At 47.7% G+C, this 20,372-nt stretch overlaps 1 protein-coding gene across 2 annotated transcripts; it reads left to right on the top strand.

Annotated features, from left to right (window-relative positions):
• Positions 1-102: 102 nt before the first annotated feature.
• Positions 103-18,998, top strand: CHEK2 (checkpoint kinase 2). 2 transcript variants are annotated; one of them, XM_063143767.1, is made up of 15 exons: positions 103-133; positions 571-830; positions 1,979-2,103; positions 4,240-4,381; positions 6,772-6,862; positions 7,929-8,037; positions 9,067-9,120; positions 9,663-9,724; positions 10,774-10,873; positions 12,636-12,722; positions 13,287-13,450; positions 14,537-14,652; positions 15,768-15,853; positions 16,610-16,690; positions 18,879-18,998. In XM_063143767.1, the coding sequence occupies exons 2-15, from the start codon at positions 590-592 to the stop codon at positions 18,951-18,953; spliced, it is 1,533 nt and encodes a 510-aa protein (XP_062999837.1). In that variant the 5' UTR covers positions 103-133; positions 571-589; the 3' UTR covers positions 18,954-18,998. The 2 variants fall into 2 exon arrangements, with proteins under 2 accessions (XP_062999837.1, XP_062999836.1); XM_063143766.1 differs by having other exon boundaries at positions 9,064-9,120.
• Positions 18,999-20,372: the final 1,374 nt, after the last annotated feature.

Genomic DNA, 20,372 nt, shown 5'->3' with positions numbered 1-20,372 from the left:
CGGACTACAACTCCCGGCAGGCCTCGCGCGGCCTTGGCTCGCTCGCGATTGGCTGGTGCTGCTGCTGCTCCCTCCTGCGCGCGCCAGGGGGGCGGGGCCGCCGAAAAGGCGCGAGTCCGGGCGGAGGAGCCAGGTGCGCGTGAGGGGGGGGGGAGAAGAGAGCGGCGGCTGCAGCCCCCCCCTGGCCTACCTCGCGGGGCTGTTGTGCAGCAGTCCCTTCCCCATGCCCACCGCCCCAGGGGAAGGGGGCAGCTGAGTGTGGCGCTGAAAGTGGCTTCCTAACCCCCCCCACCCCAATCCCCACTCCCAACCTCTTGGTTTCGTGTGGACGGAGATCCCAGCCTTGGCGCCCTCTTCCTCCTCCTCCTCCTCCTCCTCCTCCTCCTCCTCCTCTTCCTCATGGGCAGGTGTGGGAGGGGGGATGTGTTGGCTGCCCGAAGCCCACCTTCCCCAGCTGGCCTTGTTGGATCGGGTCCTTAAACCCTGCTCTGTCCCCCCACCCCAGCCCCCCCAGCCCCACATTCAGACGTGACGAGCCCGGCTCCTAACCCACGTGTTTCCCCTCAGCAGGGCTGCGCCTGACGCCGAGATGTCCCAGGAGGAGACCCCCGCCAGCGCTGCCCCCCAGACGCCCCAGGAGGGCTCCAGCTCCTCTTCCAGCGGGACGCAGGGCACCAGCCAGTCTTCCTCCAGCTCCGGCACCCTCAGCTCCATGGACACCCTCCCCACCCAGGACCTGCCTTCCATCCCGGAGGACCAGGAGCCCGGCGAGCCCTCGCCGCAGCCCTGGGGACGCCTCTTCAGCCTGGCAAAGGGCTTCCCCAACTGTGGTACGTACCCACCCACCTGTGCCCATCTCGGATGGATGCCGCCGGCCGGTTGGCAGAGGGCAGGACAGCTCAAGAGGCACAAAACGCCGCCTGTCGCCGTGGTGTGAAGTCTGAGCCGGCTGCGGCGTTCTTCTTCGCTGAGAACACTTGAGGCTAAAGGCAAATGCTGGCACGGGCCTCTCAGCCCAGATGTTCAGTGAGGAGTTTTGCTAGCGTTGGAAGGAAAACGTCCCAGGATTTCATCCACCTGTGTTTTAGGATCTCGCCACGTTTTATGCGATATCCACACTGCAAAAAACCTCTGGTCTCCTATATGTAATTTTGTTTTGCCATACATTATGTTCCAAGATGCATTGTGTGTGGCGCTTTCCTTTTCTTTGAGGGTGATTCCTTAATAGCAAGGCTTGCGTTTTGGCTGGAAATCACCTTTTCTTCCTATTCTGTGTCTGCTGGTTTTCTGCTACTAGCGAGAAAAGTGATATTTTCACAGGATAAAAGTTTAATGAGTCCTCATTCATAAACCGTTGTTGGATTTTAATTTTGATTCCCTTGGGAAAATACCATATAATCATAGAATAGCAGAGTTGGAAGGGGCCTATAAGGCCATCGAGTCCAACCCCCTGCTCAATGCAGGAATCCACCCTAAAGCATCCCTGACAGATGGTTGTTCAGCTGCCTCTTGAAGGCCTCTAGTGTGGGAGAGCCCACAACCTCCCTAGGTAACTGGTTCCATTGTCGTACTGCTCTAACAGTCAGGAAGTTTTTCCTGATGTCCAGCTGGAATCTGGTTTCCTGTCACTTGAGCCCGTTAGTCCGTGTCCTGCACTCTGGGAGGATCGAGAAGAGATCCTGGCCCTCTGTGTGACAACCTTTTAAGTATTTGAAGAGTGCTCTCATGTCTCCCCTCAGTCTTCTCTTCTCCAGGCTAAATTATTATTATTTTTATTATTATTATTTATTTATATAGCACCATCAATGTACATGCCCAGTTCTTTCCGTCTCTCCTCATAGGCCTTTGTTTCCAGTCCCCTGATCATCCTGGTTGCGCTTTATCCTTGTTCTTCTGCCCAGATGATGTTGCAGGTGCATTTTTTGCCTGGGGATAACCTTAATGGGGTTTTTGCACTCTTCCTTTGATCCCACACCAGACTGCGTCAAGAATGAGTACTGGTTCGGCAGAGACCCGAGTTGCGATTACAGCTTTGCTAAGTTGAATTTGGCAGAGACGGACCTCTACAAGCAATACAGCAAGAAGCATTTCCGCATCTTCAGAGTAAGTTCTAAAGGGATCCCTTCTTGCTCTCTCCCATAGAATGAAAGTTCCATCTTGAGTGATTTTTCTGGTGGCTTCCCTTGGAAAAAATGAATGGGTGGGTTGCATATGCCTTCTGGCTAGCAGAGTCTGTCTGGGCCTCATGCTGCGTAGCCTGAAGAAGTTTCTGGATTTCTTCACTTCTCTGGCCTTCTTTGCAGCGGCCCTGCACCTTTGGAACAAACTCCCATCGGAGGTCTGGCACATACTGCCGTTGCAGGCTTTTAAAAAGGCCTTGAAAATGTATTTTACAGTGCTCTTCTCTTCTCATGATACGAGCACTGCTGTTGCTGCTTTTGCCATTGTCGCTGGCTTTATTGTTGGTTTTTGTTTTTTCATTTGCTATTTTATTGTGTTTATGTATGTATGTATGTATGTATTTATTACATTTTTATATCGCCCAATAGCCGAAGCTCTCTGGGCGGTTTTTATCGCTTTAAATGTTTTAACTGTTTTAATGTATTTTATTGTTTGTAAGCACACCTTGCGAGGGATTCTGCCCTGAAAGGCGGCCAAGAAATGTTTTAAATAAATAAACTTGCGATTCTGCCATGAGGGAAGACTTGTAAGCAGATGTGCCCTCAAGTCTGGTTTGATCAGGGTTCAGGAGGTACAGGAGCAGCTCCCCAAGTATTTTTTAGGCTAAAAAAAGTGCTATGGAAGTGAGACATTTAATCATCATGCTTGATAGGCTGCTTCTGATCCACAGTGGCTCATTGCAATGCGCTGTACATAGGGCTACCATTGTATCTAGTTCGGAAACTTCAATTAGTTCAAAATATGGTAGCCAGGTTGGTCGCCAGTACATCTAGGGGTGAGCATATTACTCCAACATTAAAATCACTCCACTGGCTGCCAATTAGTTTCCGGGTGACGTATAAAGTGTTGGTCATTACCTTTAAAGCCCTACATGGTTTGGGTCCAGGTTACCTGCGGGATCGCCTTCTCCCGTACAATCCGCCCCACACATTCAGGTCCTCTGGGGAGACCTTACTTCATGGATGCTAAAAAGAGAAATCGATTCTGGTGCTTGATAAACGCAACTGTTTCCAGGTTAGAGAGAACAAGTTTTGGCTTTGTATTTGTATTTATGTATTTGTATTTTTATGTACATGTTCCTGGGGCGTATAGTGATGCAATGACTGTAATAGTTTAGATTCTATGCAAGGCATTGCCAGGGGAAAGTAAAATATCTATGGCAAGGTGTCAATGGGAGAAGATAGTGATCGCATATAATCAAAAATTAAACCATTAACGGGGAGGTGATGAGATAAATCAGAAAAGCTTAGATTTTTGAAGTGTAAAATTTGTGAACTAAGGGTCAGCAAATTACATTATGTAATCCTGAGGAGGGATAAAGACAAAAGTGTCCCTAGAAAAACCTTTAGTCTCCACGACTTGTGGCAACTACAAAATCTGTAGATAGGAGTAGCAGAGGTTTCTACATGAAATGTTTCAGTAATGCAAGGGTGTTGTTCCTGTTTTGTTATTTTTTTAAAAAAATATATTTTATTATAGCTCCTGATGAAGGATGATACATCCGAAACGTTGAGCAGAGCGTTTTTGGATTTAAAGAATAAAATAGTTTTTAACACGTTTATCAAGCACCAGAGTTGATTTCTCTTTTTAGCATCCACGCTTATTGGTGCGTTTTTCCCCCTACATCGGCATACCGAGACCTTACTTCAGTCAGGCAAAGCTAGGCTGACATCAGTTTCCCAGAGGACCTTTTCTTTTGTCGCCCCCAGACTGTGGAATGGCCTGCTGGAGGAGATTCGTCAACTTAACGCTCTCTCGGAGTTTAAGACCGCCATAAATACTAATCTCTTCCAGCAGGCCTACCCAGATGAATGTTAAACCAAGAATTTTTAAGATCTGTTTATTGTTATTTTGATGCTGTATTGATTTTATATACTGTTTTAATTAATTTTATCTATCTGATTTATACTGTATTGTATTCATGTTGTTCCCCGTCTTGATCCAAAGGGAGAGGCGGGTAAAAAATAAATAAATATATTATTATTATTATTATTATTATTATTATTATTATTATTATTTTATTGTTGTTGTTGTTGTCGTCCTCGTCCTTTTTCCCAGGAACCAGGAACCTGCTCTGTGACCTACATTGAAGACCAGAGTGCCAATGGGACCTTCATCAATGGGAAAATAATTGGTAAGGGCCGAAAGCTTCCCTTGGCTCATGTAGCTGAAATTGCCCTCTCCCTGCCCCAGAACAAAGGTAAGAGACATTGAAAGGCGGCTTGCTTTGTCTTTGGCGGCAGCTATAATCCTGTCCAGAGTGCTAGAGCTGTACGCAAAGAAGCATGTTCATGTTTTTCCCCATTGCGTTTGCACAGAAATTGGCCTGGTTTGGGTTAATTGAACGCATGCCTTGCAATCAGGCTTGGGGGAGTGGAGTCTTGGATTCTCACAACTGCTCTCCCAACCCTCATGGTTTTACAGCCACGCGGTTTTATGAAATGGCGCTGAATATGTTTTCCGGGTTAACTGTTCTGGAGAAAATGAGTGAGGGTACAAACTGAATTTCCGAGGCTGGGCAATTCTTTGCAAAACAGCAACGTTGTAGGATCCTCTGTTTTGTATTTCTGCGCATCATAAAATCATAGAATAGTAAGAGTTGGAAGGGGCCTCTAAGGCCATCGAGTCCAACCCCCCTGCTCAACGCAGGAATCCACCTCAAAGCATCCCTGACAGATGGTTGTCCAGCTGCCTCTTGCATGACTTTAAGGGGGCTCCTCTTTTCTGGGAAACTTCCAGATGGTTGAGTCTTAACTATGAAGAGTTTATCTTCTTAGAAGTCATTTAACTGCTCAGATCTCACATTAATCTCCATTGCTATAGCTCTAAACCAAAGAAGAGCCCTGAAGCTGGATCAGGGCAAAGGTTTATCTAGTCCAGCATTTCGTTCCCACAGAGGCCAACCAGATATCCCCATGGGAAGCCCACAAGCAGGACGTGAGTGCAAAAGCACCTTCCTCCTCACGTTCCTTTGCAGCTGGTATTGAGAGGTATACTGCCTCTGATACTGGAGGTTTTATATCCTGACTAGTAGCCATCAATAGCCTCAGTGCCGGCCCTCCGATTAGGCAGAGTGAGGCACCTGCCCCAGAAAGCTGATTTTCTGTGTTCTGAAAGGGCAGCAAGTTGTAACTATTGTATTTTTCCTACCAGGCAGGGGGAAGAGGTGTTTGTGAGATTTTCTGTCTCAAGTGCCAGAATAACTTGACCAGCTTTGGGTACTGTGCCTTGCCTTGTGGCACTTGCGGTTCTGCCTCAGGCAGCAAAACATTCTGAGCCAGCTTTGCATAGCCTTCATAAATTTGTGTGATTCTCCTTTAAAGCCGTCTGTCTATGTTGGTGGCCGTCACCTCGCCTTGGTGGCCAGAATGCTATGCTGAATTCAAAGGCAGATTCACATAGACAACTGACAGTTTTTCAATCCCTTTCCTAATGATATCTGGCATGGAATTTGCCTTTTTTGCATCTGCTGAACCCATGATTGACATTTTAATTGAGCTGTCCACCACAACCGCAGGATCCTTTTCTCGGTCAGTTACTATCAGCTGAGACCCCCATCAACATATATGCGCAGTTAAGATTGTTCTGCCTGGAAGTGAACCACATTTGCCGTTTTAATGCCCATTCCTCCAGTTTGGAGAGATCCGTTTGGAACTCTTTGCAATCCATTTTCCTTTTAACCACACTAAATAAGGCGGTGTCATCAGCAACTGTGGCCACGTCACCACTCATTCATAACTCCAGATCATTTCTGAACGTGTGAAAAAACACCAGTCCCAATACAGATCCTTGGGGACCCCACTTCTTTCTTCCCCCTGTTTGGTAGAGGCTGATCTTAGGGGCAGAGCCAGTGTGGTGTAGTGGCTAGAGTCTTGGACTGCGAGTCAGGAGATCCGGGTTCTAGTCCCCACTCAGCTGTGGAAGCTCACTGGGTGTCTTTGGGCCAGTCACAACCTACCTCACAGGGTTGTTGTGAGGATAAAATGGAGAGGAGGATTATGTTTAAAAAAAAAGGCTTTTTTGTTGTTAGAAGATCAGCAGTGTTGCGTTTGAATTCTTTAAGGCTGGGTCCTCTTTGGAGCCAGTGATGAGTCAATTTTTAATACATCAGTAAGGCATGGACCTTTGTCTCTTGTCACCTGCAATTGCCACAATTCTTCAGGCTCCCTTCCTGAGAAATGTCAGTTTAGGTACAAGTTATCTGCCCTACGTCTTCCACCATGAAGACAGATGGGGGGAAAAAATCATTCCGCACAATTAATGTTGTTATTTTTGAGACAACATATTCATTCTGATCCCCTCCATTGAATTTAGCTGCAGCACTGACAACTGGTTGTGGGCTCTCCCACACTAGAGGCCTTCAAGAGGCAGCTGGACAACCATCTGTCAGGGCTGCTGTAGGGTGGATTCTTGCATTGAGCAGGGGAATGGACTCGATGGCCTTGTAGGCCCCTTCCAATTCTGCTATTCTATGATTCTATGGAGGTTTAGGAGCCGTGTTGTGGCTTTCTGTTGCAAAAATGGTTATTGGATTAGGAAAAGGAATTAGGTTGTTAGTAACGGGACTCCGCTCTCCACTCGCCTTCCCAGTGTTTGTGTTCTCTGACCTCATGGACGATCATCAGTCGGAGTATCCCCAGGAGCTCAGGGACAAATATATCATATCAAAACAATTGGGCAGGTAAGTTAGAGGAGCTGCATTTGTTTCGACGGGTTTCGTGGGGCGCTTCCTGCCAGCCTCTTGCTTTTTCTCGGAGATGCTGTCTGCGGTGAACTGGCGTGAAGCAACACGGGTCAGAAAGAGACCCCGTTGGTCTCTTCCGACTGGGTCTTTGGTGGTGGTGGGGCTCTCCTGATTGGCTGAGCAGAAAATCCTCTTGGTGTGGGGAGGGGCTACCCCTTGCTTGACGTGGAACTACGTGTGGGGCTTTGCCAAGTGGACCTGTGAATTGTGCTCCTGGAGTGAGAGTGTTTGGGGTTCTTTGCGGGCAATGACGCCGTCCGTAGCGCCTCTCCTGCAGATTTTAATCCTTCGGCAGGTTCATAGCAAAACAGGCAGTCCCTTAGAAAGCTGGGTCCTAAGCCTTTTAAAGGTTTAGACTGTCTCCTTGAATTGAGCCTGGAATTGGTCTTTTCGGACAAATGTAATACGGTCTGGATAACATGCACCAGTTAGTCGCCTAAATTTTGCACCTGTTGAAGCTTCCGGACACCCTTCACGGGTAGCCCCACATTGAACGCATTGCAGTAGCTTAAACGTGGTGTAACCAAGGCATGGAGAACCGTCGCCATGCAGATCAGTTCAGGAAGGATCGCAGCTGCAAATGCATTCCTGAAGATCTAGAGAGACAGCGTAGGATCAAGGAGAACTCCCAAGCTGGTAGTGCATCTTCTAGAACAGCTCGAATCCCAAGCCCCGAGTCAGGCTTCCTACTGACTAGCTCCTGGTTCTTGACCTTCATCTAGTCATGGCTGCAGGAGGTGATTATGTCGTGGTGCGTGAACTGGATGAAGGCTGTTGAGGCCACGGTGTGTCATGCCATTGGGCAAGGCTGGCATTGCTAAGCCGCCCTCTAAGTTAGGCAATCTTAATAAGGAGATTTCCTGGTTCCTTTTAACTCCGAAGCTGATGTTCCTGGGTTGGAAGACGAGAGACAAGAGCAGTGCCTTTGGATGACTGGTTCCTGTGGGACGTGCTATGTATTTCTTTCAAAGCTGCCCCATCATTAATTTCCCTTTTCTACTAGTGGTGCCTGCGGAGAGGTGAAGCTGGCCTTTGAACGCGTCACCTGTAACAAAGTTGCTATCAAAATAATAAATAAGCGGAGGTTTATGGCGGATGTTTTGCCAGAGAATGTAAGTATCTCTGTTTGTTTTGGTCCTCCGCGCAGTTATTTATTTATTTATTAATTTTGATGACAGGGAAATAATCTTTGAAGAACACCCGAGGCTGTTGTGGGTGTTACATAAAACAATTTTAAAAAATCTTTGTGGCTTTCGCTGATTCACACATAGTTCGTTGCTGGGTTAACCACTCGGTTGTTTGCATGTTATGCTCCATAACCCATGAAGGAGCTGGTTGTGGAGTAAAAGGGGAAGAGAAAAGGCAGCTCTCTTATTTGTGCAAGCCAGGTGCAAAGTTGCTTGTGCTAAATATTTTTCGGTTAGCTTGCCATTTTAAGTGGCAGAGCTCTCAATCCTAAACACACAACGTGGACATAATGGGCCGGTTCGCACCATCGCCAGCACAGTTAATGAGCTAGGGTGGTTTGTTAACCACGCTTTTTGCCGGTCGTATTTGTGCAATTACCCTCACCAGCGAACCCAGAGACTGTGGGTTGCTGCCATGGTTGACAAATCATCCCAGACCCCTTAAACAACCCATGGTCTTAATATCCAATTTTTTATCGGCTGCGATGTGTATAATTTTTCTACAGAGACCAGAATTCCTCCAGTTCCCAGTCTCTACCAGGCTTCCTCAACCTGGGGCGCTCCAGATGTGTTGGACTACAACTCCCAGAATGCCCCAGCCAGCTGGCTGGGGCATTCTGGGAGATGCAGTCCAACACATCTGGAGCGCCCCAGGTTGAGGAAGGCTGCTCTAGACTTTTCCCAGTTGTTTCAAATCTGAAGATCTTCCCTTGGGACTGGACTTCTGTGGACTTCTGGCTTTTAGGCTTCATTTGCAGCTCAGCTGAGTGCTCCTTATTTGGCTTTCCTAATTCCTGCTTTTTTGGTCTACCATGAAGCTCTAGCACCTTTATTGGGTCTTGACGTTCTGTAGGTGTGAGATTCTTTCCATTTTCAAGGACGCCTCAAACTAATTGGACGGGCTAGAGCTGTATAAGTGACTTTATGTTTTGATGTTCCTCTATCTAAAAGCAGAACAAGCCTTTTAATGTGGAAACAGAAGTGGAGATTCTAAAGAAGGTCGATCATGTAAGTGACTCTTTGAAGCAGACTGCTTTTTCGCCTCTCCAAAAACAGTCCAGTAAGAACTGGGCTGCTTAATGGCCATGAAATACTGGTTGGTTGTTGAAATGGGGGCGGGTGGGGTGGAAATGGAATGGAGGAACTTGGAAGAGGCCATGGCTGGCTGGAACCCTGGTCAGGAGCAATATTTTGTTGCTCGTCCCACTCGTACCCTTTATTTATTTATTGCATTTTTATACCGCCCAATAGCCGAAGCTCCCTGGGCGGTTCACAAAAATTTAATTTTTTTGGCTTTCTGATGTAAAACTCCTAGAGCGGCATATGTAGGCTTCAGAGCAGAGATGTTCCTCATCTCCCTCGTCCACAGCCATTTCCTGCTCATGGAGGGTTCTGTGCTGCCCTCTGGCTGCAGAGAAAAAGTGAATTTGTTTCCTTCATTTTTTTGCAAGTGGAATCGCAAGCCCCCCCCCCCCCTTAAAACAAAATCCTTAACGCTTCCTCTGTGGGTGGTTTATTCTTAGAAAGTTTCCTTTCCTTCCCTCTTACAGCCCTGCCTAATCAAGATAATAGACTTCTTCGAAGGCGAAGACTTTTACATTGTATTGGAATTGTAAGTCACCTGCCTCTATTGGTGTTTCTGGATTTTACGCCCATAGGCTGTGAGTGTAGCCGTGTCTGAAAGCCTCCATGAGAATGTGGAGAAGACATGTGCTGTTCGGGTTCAGGGCTGTTTGGTTGGTTGGGTTTAAAAGGGGGTTGGATAAATTCCTGGAGGAGAAGGCTATTAACGGCTACTAGCCCTGATGGCTATGTGCTTCCTCTAGTATCCGAGGCAGTAAGCCTATATGCACCAGTTGCTGGGGAACATGGGTTGGAGGGTGCTGTTGCACCATGTCCTGCTTTGTTGGTCCCTGGCCGACAGCTGGTTGGCCCCTGTGTGAACAGAGTGCTGGACTAGATGGACCCTCGGTCTGAACCAGCAGGGCTCTTCTTACGTTCTTAAACGTAACATAAAGACTCGAACCATTCATGAATTTAGAGCTCCAATACATTATAAAAAGTGGCCAGTTTTGAATAAACTTGTTTAAAGAGCCTTGTTCTTTATATCTTCTTAAGTAAGTCAATTTTATCATCTGATCTGTGTCCCAGGCCTTCTGGAACCCATCTTCATTAGTCGGGATCTTGAACTTCTTCCAGAAAGAAGCTCTCAGTATTTTACTAACTGTTAAAAGATTAACAATAAGCTCCAAATCACAGGTTAAGTTTAAATCCTTAACATAGCCAAGTAAAACATACAGTGGATCCATCAATATCGTATGTCCCGTCATTTCGTAAATATTTTTGCAAAACCGTTTCCTAGTATTTTTTTTTTTTAATATTAGGACAAGACTAAAATACATGATCAAGGTCTCCAGGCATTTTTATCCTCTTGTTCAGAGAGGTTTCCCTGAACAACAATCCTGGGTTCCTTGCAGTTTATTTTTCTTTTTAAACAGAATTCCATGACTAGTTCTGGCTCTTTGCACGCCATATTGAGGGATATTGTTATCCCCAACGATGAAGTAGATACCTTTAAATGAACCCTCTTTCCATCCTGAACACACATTTGCCCCTTTAACCTAGCTCTGGAAGTGACTCATTCTTCGCTCTGTCTTTCAGGATGGAAGGTGGGGAGCTGTTTGACAAAGTCGTGCCCCCAGCAAGACTGAGTGAAGCAACCTGCAAGCTTTATTTCTACCAGATGCTGTTGGCCGTGCAGGTAACTCAGCTTTAGGAAGCAAAACATGGTTGGCTGTTGCTCCATACTACGCTTTACTAGACTATTAGAGTTTCCATTTATGTATTTGCTGTTAGCTTTATGCTATCAAAACGCAGCACAGAGAAAAATCAACTGGGTGGATCACGCAATGACTGTCTGTAAAGAGAAACGTACTTTCCCCCCGACATCTAGACAATGCATAGAAAGGCATTATTTATTAGTTTGTTTATTTATTTCATATTTATACTGCCCAGCAGCCTAGGCTCTCTGGGCGGTTTACAACTGAAACCGTAATATAACAATCCAGATTAAAACTTTAAAAATCACATAAAACCAGAATAAGTTAGAGTCCAGGGAAGGCTTGTCTAAAAAGATATGTTTTTAGGAGGCGTTTAAAAGATATTACATTTTCCACCTCCCGAACCGCACGAGGGAGGGTTTTCCAGAGGGTGGGGGCCGCTACAGAGAAGGCCCGCTGTGGCCCAAGCAGAAGTTCAAAGGAAATGAAAAAGGCAGGATAGTGATATAAATTAGAGAGCTATGTTTGTAGAGTTGCATCTTGACAGACATGTTGAAAGTCTTGCAGTGCTGTGTGTCTTGGGAGTTCTGCCTTAATGCCATAAAATGAATTCTAGTAGGTAATGGGGAATGTTGGGACGTGCCCTCCTGGGACTGACTTTGCTCCTTGAGTTCCCACTGTGGAGATTTATTTATTCATTCGTTCTGTTCAGGACTGGGAGTTCAATAATTTTATTTATTTATTTTGCTTTCAAGATCAGTTCTAAGCATTGCACTTGGAGCTTGGATCTGTTAACAGTAGATTGTTATGCTATTCTCTTAGGGCAAAAATTAAAATATAGATGGTGAATATAAAATAGTTAGTCTTCAATGGTTGTTGCTGTTGTATATAAAACTTTACACGTTTTATAGACACTGCACAAAGATTAAAATACAAGATAGTTCCTGCGTGTCGTAAGCCAACAGTGCGATATGGCTTCAAGAAAGGCAGATGCTATTTTGGGCTGCATTAATAGAAGTATAGTTCCAAATCGCGTGAGGTACTGGTTCCTCTCTATTCGGCCCTGGTTAGGCCTCATCTTGAGTATTGCATCCAGCTCTGGGCTCCACAATTCAAGAAGGACGCAGACAAGCTGGAGCGTGTTCAGAGGAGGGCAATCAGGATGATCAGGGGTCTGGAAACAAAGCCCTATGAAGAGAGACTGAAAAAACTGGGCATGTTGAGCCTGGAGAAGGTAAGATTGAGGGGAGACACGATAGCAGTCTTCAAATACTTAAAAGGTTGTCATGTAGAGGGGGGCCAGGATCTCTTCTCGATCCTCCCAGAGTGCAGGACATGGAATAACGGGCTCAAGTTAAAGGAATCCAAATTCCGGCTGGACATCAGGAAAAACCTCCTGACTGTTAGAGCAGCACGACAATGGAACCAGTTACCTAGGGAGGTTGTGGGCTCTCCCACACTAGAGGCCTTCAAGAGGCAGCTGGACAACCATCTGTCAGGGATGCTTTAGGGTGGATTCCTGCATTGAGCAGGGGATTGGACTGGATGGCCTTGTAGGCCCCTTTCAACTCTGCTATTCTATGATTCTATAAACCCCTAAGAAGGTTGGCTAAGTAGGCAAGGCGGCCAGGTACTCCAAATGTCTGTTTATAAAAGGGGGAAAGGTGCTACCTGCAAAGGACTGTGAGCTGTAGACCTGTCGGTTAACTGCAATATTCTTTCTCTCTTTGGCAATGTGCGAAGTACCTTCATGAACATGGCATTATTCATCGGGACTTAAAACTGGAGAACGTGCTTTTAGCGTCTCGTGAAGAGAATTGCCTTATAAAGGTGAGTAGAAGGGGTCTTAAGAATCCCATCACTCTTCCCCCCGCCCCGCCCCCATTTGCTCTAAATGCAGTTGCTTTGTGAGGCTTTGGACAAGCCCCCAATACTTTCTGCTGCTTCTCTGGACGTGGAATAAAATATCTAAAATTGATGGTGCTATATAAATAAATAATAATAATAATGAGGCATTTTGAGGATTCTATACAAAATTTGAGGTGGCTTTTTGCCTTGTGCACAACATGAGCATAGTGTCTGTGTGTGTGTGTGTGAGAGAAAATGGAGGTGTACGATGATGAGTGTAGTTTATTGCTCTTCTCGGTCTACAATGCTCCCCAAATCTTGCTAATTTCACTGGATCTCCCATCTAGATGTTCTAAATCTTGCCGATTTCACTGGATCTCCCATCTAGATGAATGTCTGCTTTGGGGTCAAAAGTGGGAGCTTCTCATGAATGGACTTGAGTGGCGGAGAGCAGTCCTGTGTACCTGCAGATGTATATAAGCTGGGGTAGCATAAGTAGCGTCTTTGAAGTTCTGATCCATCCTTCTCTCACTGTCCTTGTGCAAGATTACAGATTTCGGACAATCCAAAATTCTTGGAGAAACCTCGCTCATGAAAACTTTATGTGGTACGCCCGACTATCTTGCTCCCGAAGTTCAAAATTTTGCCGGGACGGTTGGATATGGACGTTCGGTGGATTGCTGGAGTCTAGGAGTGATTCTCTTTATGTGGTAAAAAAAAAATAGGGGGAAAAAAAGGAGAAGAGCTGCCCTTGTAAACACAGGCAAAGGGTTAGGGTCCTTTTATTAAGCATGCATGCCTGTGAGTGAACATCTGTTGCATCCTGGGCTTCCACCATGCTGCAGTCCCGTGCGCGCTTGCCCTGTGAAATGGGTGGGACCTCAGCGTGAGCATGCGTAGGACCAGGCTGTTAGTTGCATCTTCACCTGGAAGCAGCCAGTACGGCAAAGTTGGGGAGTGTGGGTGTGAGAGCGGCCTTCCAAGCTTCCCGGCTGTGCTTGTGGCCAAGGGTGGTTTTGACAAATGAAGAAAGAAACTGGTCCTCAGGATGCAAAAGGATATATTTATCCAAAGCCCAGCGCGTTTTGGCCTGTGTCCTTTCAAAGGCCTTCTTCAAGGGGCTTACTTGTTAGAAGTTGTCTGTAGATTTCCCCCTAGCAATGAATTGTCTTGCACTATTAATCACTGGTGACTGCAAGACAGTTCATTACTAGATGGAAAACTGCAGACAACTTCTAACAAGTAAGCCCCTTGAAGAAGGCCTTTGAAAAGGACACAGGCCGAAACACGTCAGGCTTTGGATAAATAAATCCTTTTGCATCCTAAGGACCCTTTTTCTCCCTTCTTTTGTTTGATTGGATGCTTTCCTTCTTACATTTTGGATTTTTCAAGGGTGGTTTTGAGCCTGGAATTCCCACCCCCATTGGGCCTGTTCAGAAGTCACCTTAAACCCTGCTGGTTAAGGCTTTTGGTTAAGCAGCAGGGTTTAGGGTGTCTCGCGCAATGTGTTTTGCTAAATCATGCTCACTTGCTAACTCCAGTCGGACCATCTGCAGCAGGGTTAGCGGCTCTAACTGTGGCTTAAAGTGTTGTGTGTGACAGCACGGCTTGCGGTTAGTGCTAACCCAGAGAACCACAGTTTCACTTAACCACAGAGCCTGAAGTGTCGTCTGAACAGGCTCATTGGCTTTCTGATGTGGTACACAACCCTATGAAATAGTTTTCGCGCCAGCAGCAACTGCATGGCTTCCCATTGCTGAACCAGCTCGTATCCCTTCTTTTTTTGTCTTAATTAGCCTCTCCGGCTATCCACCCTTCTCCAGTAAAAATACTCGGCTGTCTCTGAGAGAGCAGATCGCCAGAGGAGACTACTTCTACTGTGCAGAAATATGGCAGCACGTGTCGAAAGAAGGTAGGGCGTTGTTGTGATCTTGTTTCAGAGGAGGAGGGGGTGTCGCTTGGCCACAGAGGCACCTGCTGTGTTGGGGGTTGTGTGTGGAAATAGCACAGGCCACTGTTGACACAAGAACCCTTTTTGCAGACCTTGATAAACACGTCACTTTGCACACAAGCTTTATTGTGATACCTGCTGGGTCTGCTAGAATGTGTTGGGAGCGCCAGTTGAGGGTGGGGAAAGACTCAAGAGGTGCACTGGAGGCCTCCTCCCTGGCATGGACACAAGTTCAAGGGTTGAGGGTGAAGTCCTTAATTTTTGTGAACTGCCCAGGGAGCTTTGGCTATTGGGCGGTATAAAAATGCAATAAATAAATAAGTCGACTAGGCAAGTACAAGGATCTAAAGCGGTTCCCTTGCCCCAGAAAGCCATGTGCAGGTTCCAAGAAGGCTGGAAGGAGACCCACTCACTCCTCACCCGCAGTTAAGCTGGCGAGAGAGGCGAGTTGCCTCCTCCCTCTCCCACTGATGAAGCAAGCCGTGCGGTGTCTTCTGGGTAGACAACCTCTCACGAGATATCTGGATCTGGCCTCAGAGCTGAGTGCATCCCTCTTGCCTCGGCCGCAGAGCTACGATTGGCTTCAAGAACGGCGGATGCGACCACAGCCTGCCTGCCTGCCTTCCCTGTTGGGGGCTGCTGAAGGTCCTTTCTGCTATTCCAGCAATTGGGAGAACCGTGCTTGGCTGGAACCCAGACAACGTATGCGTATCTGTGCATAGTTCTGAAATGTGCAAGGGCTTTCCCATGGCAGCAGGATCCAGCCTTGCGCACGCACACATCAGTTCCTTGAACAGGGAAGGGATAAAGTAGCTGCCAGACCAACAACGCTTCCTCGCAGCTGCAGGGGAAATGTCCGGGTTGCATATACCTAAAGGCAGCTCCGTATTCCCATGTTAGAAAGAATTATGAGCAGGCTGGAAATCTTGGCCCGGGAATTGGGGCCCCTTTGAGTTTCAAGTGGACGTGGTGATGCTGTTGGTCTGAGGCAGCTCCTGGCTAGCTCCCCAAGTGCAGCAAAGCGTTATGCACAAAGTGACGGTTTCACTGCAGAGTATTTTGCTTTCTTGTTGTAGCTTTCGACCTCGTGCAGAAGTTGTTAGTGGTGGATCCACAAAAGCGCTTTAAAATAGAAGAGGCCTTGGAGCACCCCTGGCTTCAGGTATGTGCTCACCCACGTAATCCTATCCAGGTAAAAGACAGCCTGCCTGTCACGCGCCTGCCTCAATATTTGAGGTGGTATCTTGTGGGGGGAGACATTGTCTGGCTAGATACGGTTATTCCTGACTGAAATGTGAAGGCGTTGTTGGCCTTGAAGCCCGTTAGTTCAGCTTAATGAACAAGGAGATGTGCAGGAAGTCCAGGCAGGGAGATCAGGGCAATGATAGCGGTGGACCAGGTGAGTGGTATGTCCCCATTGTTAGCAGGGCCTTGACACCACCATGCCTTTGGTCTGCCAAGGAGGAGTCATCACCTCCTGGCTGAGATTGAAGCTGTGTACATGCTCTATTTTGGCTTTTCCCCGAGTCTTGTGTACTTGCCTCTCTTTGAAACATCTCCATCCTTGGGCAGGTAGATTGCCAAAGAGCTGTTGATGTCTGAGACAGAAAATCCAAATTGACAATTTGGTTGCCTTTAATGGCATCCCAAAATTGGCTGTCAGAGGCCACACACTGCACCCTGCCTTTTGGGAGTGTCAGGCCTGTCGTTGAGGCGCCTCACTCCCAGTTTGGGTTCTACCCATTCTTCTGCTGGCCGAGTTTCAGTGTTGTGTACAACTTCTCTCCACTGCCTGCTCCCCACTTGATGCAACTGGTGCTCATCCAGGGTTTGGTTGACCAAATGCTTGAATTGCGTGTCTCTACTATTGCTTCGTTTTCAATGAACGCATATATATTTTGATATATATTTTTCACAGGACGAAAATATGAAGCGCACTTTTCAACGGTTAATCCCTCAGACACAGGATTCTGTGCTTACACCTGAGCCTCCAACTTTGGTATCTATTTTTAATGTTTTTGTTTTCTTGCTTCAAAAAAAACAACCTGTTTGACAATTTACAAAAGGTGATTTATTTCTCTTTTTAAATTGGAAAATACATTTGCAAGCTGGCATGTTTGTAACCCTGGATTGTTTTAATGGGTGGCATGCGCCAGGGACTGGATGGCGGCAGAACAACCGTCTTGGTTCTTCTGGCCCTCTCAGCGGGGTTTGACAAATTGTCAGATTGTGGCATCTCTGTGTCCTGGCTATCAGGCCTGGGATTAGGAGGCACGGAAGGTAGTGTTGGGTGACTTCTGGTCCACCCTTGGCCTTTGGCTTGTAGGGCTGCCATGGGACTCCATTTGATGTCTCAAGCTCTTTAACATCAATGTGAAGCCCCTGCGAGAAGGAACTCAGAAGTTTGGATTTATCGTCACCAATGCACAAATTATACTCATCTCTCTCTCTCTCTCTCTCTCCCACCTTGGAACCAAAAGGAGATATTGGATCTTTGGAATTAATATCTGGATGTAGGATGGTTGAGGAGGACAAACTGAAACTTAATCTAGGAAAGAGGGCTTCTGTGGGTTGGGAAGTCGGCAGATCTGCATAGACCTGGGTGGGCTTGCATTCTCCTTGAAAGACCAGATGTGCAGCTTAGGGGTGCTCCTGGACTCGTCTGGTAGGCTGCAGGTAGCAGCTGTGGCCACAAATGCTTTATCCAACCTTCGAGACCAGTTGCATCTCTGTGTGGAAGGACAAAATAGGACAAGGACAAACTACAAACGAGAAGGATCTTGGAATTATTGTAGATCACAAGCTGAATATGAGCCAACAATGTGATATGGCTGCAAGAAAAGCAAATGCTATTTTGGGCTGCAGTAATAGAAGTATAGCTTCCAAATCGCGTGAGGTACTGGGTCTTCTCTATTCAGCACTGGTTAGGCCTCATCTAGGGTATTGCGTCCAGTTCTGGGCTCCACAATTCAAGAAGGACGCAGACAAGCTGGAGTGTGTTCAGAGAAGGGCAACCAGGATGATCAGAGGTCTGGAAACAAAGCCCTATGAAGAGAGACTGAAAGAACTGGGCATGTTTAGCCTGGAGAAGAGGAGATTGAGGGGAGACATGAGAGCACTCTTCAAATACTTCAAAGGTTGTCACACAGAGGAGGGCCAGGATCTCTTCTCGATCCTCCCAGAGTACAGGGCACGGAATAACGGGCTGAAGTTACAGGAAGCCAGATTCCGGCTGGACATCAGGAAAAACTTCCTGACTGTTAGAGCAGTACGACAATGGAACCAGTTACCTAAGGAGGTTGTGGGCTCTCCCACACTAGAGGCCTTCAAGAGGCAGCTGGACAACCGTCTGTCAGGGATGCTTTCGGGTGGATTCCTGCACTGAGCAGGGGGTTGGACTCGATGGCCTTGTAGGCCCCTTCCAACTCTGCTATTCTATGATTCTATAAGGAAAAGAACTCTAGCCTGAAACCCTGGAGAGCCATGGCTGCTGGTCAATGTTGACAATACTAGATCTGACTTAGTCATAGGCATATTCCTGTGTTCCTACTTCAGATGCTCAAAAATGCATAATATAATCTCATTTATTTATTTTACCCTGCCCTTGAAATAAAATCCCAAGGTGGCTTACATTAAAGGTTTGGCACGTATTAATGAAACAAATAGAACAGCATCTTACAAGCAATATACTGAAAACGGCAAAATCTGTAAGAGTGGCATGAAATAAATGAAGTTAAAATAGCTTTTTGAAGGGGTGGTGAACACTGTCACTTAGGCTAAATGTCAGACATTGCTCCAAGCCATGGTTTCAGCTTCCAAGCATACTGCAGACAACGCTTGGTTTAGAGCTGCTGTCTCATCTCCTGAGCGCTTCATAAGATCACTCTCAAATAAATGATGCAGGAGGCATCATTTGGAGGCAGAGGGAGGACTGCTCCTATGAGTTGGGCATCACGCCAAGCTCTGTTTGGAGAGAGATGGATGGTTTGCAAAGCTCCTTCATGCCACGGCTTCCGGTTGGCCTGCTGATTGCATGACTTGTCGTTTCGGACAACACATCTCCTTCTGGTTTATTGTGTCGTCCGACTTGAGCCTTTGTGGTGTCCGGAGAACTGCCGTGTCCTATTTGTCTTGCAGCAAGATGGTCCCAAAGGACGAGAAGTTAATTCTCCTGCCTTCTCTTTCAGCTACCCAGAAGCAGAAAACGCCGCCTTGCTGAGCAAGAAGAGGCAGGGCCCTCCAAGGTTCAAAAAGCCAACTGACGGTTTTAACAGCTGCTGTGCTTGTATTTTTTATATAGATAGATATAATTTTAGAACATTAATCATTGATAAATAAAAGACAACAACACTAAAACCAGAGAGACTCAGTGCCTTGCAGGAAAGGGCGTATATGCTGCTTTTGTGTGGGCAGCCGAAAGCTTGTTCTGTTCGCACCGGTCCTGTGGCATCAGTCCGGTGAAATATTTGGGTGGCCTCTATGCGGAAGGGTGATGGGTAAGGGGCCGGGGCACCCTGGTCCTGCTGGAAAAGTGCTGGGTGAGAGGTTTCCCTTGCCTCCTTCTCTCTCTTTGTCCTGAGGGTCAAGCAGCGCTCCTTCCCGCCTGTCATTCTGCTCACGGGCTGTCGTGACAATTAACATGTCAAGTCCCGATGAGAAGGCGGCACCATTTATCTCCCTGTGCACCAGGGAGCCCCGTTGAAAACCCAACAGCGTCACTGTAGGGAACGGGCCTGATCCACCAGCTGCCTCGAGGATCCCTCCCCCCCCCTGCCTTGGGGACTGGCACCCTGGCTCAGCACCCCCCATGAGCATCCTGCTCTGTGAACATCAGAAGAGCGCAAGGGTCCATGCAGGGCCGGTGCCAGACTATTTTGCGCCCTAGGCAAGGTGAGCTACTTGTACTCTCCCCCCCCCCCAATTTTTTTTTTGCCAACTTTGATTTTTAAGAACATGTTTTGTAGAAAAAATAAAAAGCACAAAACTTGAACTTATTCTGTTTTTTCTTAAAACAGCTAATTCGTATAAAACGGTGACCCTTAAAGGGCAGTACGGCGCCCCTCTGAGGTCTGCGCCCTGGGCGGCTGCGTAGTGGGCCTAATGGTTGCACCGGCCCTGGGTCCATGTCCAGCTTTCTGTCCACACAGTGGCCAACCACAGGGAGCCATGAGCAGGCCACGGGTTCCCCAGACACTGGTGTACGTAGGCTTACTGCCTCTGGCACTGGGCAGTACTTCCATCCCGCGTGTGTGGCGCGTACAGACGTGCGAGGCGGGGAGGGAGAAAGGCGGGCGAGTGGGTGTCCGAAGGAGGGGCTTCTTTTCTCCTCAACTTTTCCACAACTCGGGCTGAAGTTGCGCAAAGAAGGAGGGAGGGTGGAGGGGGGGTCTCTCTCCGCCCGTCCGTCCATCCCTTCCCCTCTCCCTGCCTCCGCGGGGCGGGGCAATCCAAGGCCGGCCGTCCCCGTCCCCCCCCCCCCTTTCCCCATCTCCTCTCCCTCAGCGCGGCGTCCGGAGGAGCCCGAAGATGGCGCCGGGGTCGGCCCGGGACTGGGAGCTCCGGCGGGGGGCGGCTTCGTCGTCGTCGTCGCCGCCGCGGTGCTGCTGCTGAGGCGAAGCGGCGTCGCCCCCGGGCCTGGCGGGATGGAGGAGCAACAGGCGCCGCCGCCGCCGCCGCCGCGG

Source organism: Elgaria multicarinata, chromosome 18 (assembly GCF_023053635.1).
Source record: "Elgaria multicarinata webbii isolate HBS135686 ecotype San Diego chromosome 18, rElgMul1.1.pri, whole genome shotgun sequence".
Classification (NCBI taxonomy): Eukaryota; Metazoa; Chordata; class Lepidosauria; order Squamata; family Anguidae; genus Elgaria; species Elgaria multicarinata.
Note: the sequence above shows the minus strand (reverse complement) of the source record. Positions and strands in the feature narration are given on the sequence as shown.

Bases quoted from the DNA above. Each gene is read 5' to 3' on its own strand.
- CHEK2 (XM_063143766.1), top strand. From the start codon at position 590: ATGTCCCAGGAGGAGACCCCCGCCAGCGCTGCCCCCCAGACGCCCCAG. The intron at 4,382-6,771 runs GTAAGAGACATT...TCGCCTTCCCAG, and splicing joins CTCCCTGCCCCAGAACAAAG to TGTTTGTGTTCTCTGACCTC. The intron at 13,451-14,536 runs GTAAAAAAAAAA...TGTCTTAATTAG, and splicing joins GGAGTGATTCTCTTTATGTG to CCTCTCCGGCTATCCACCCT.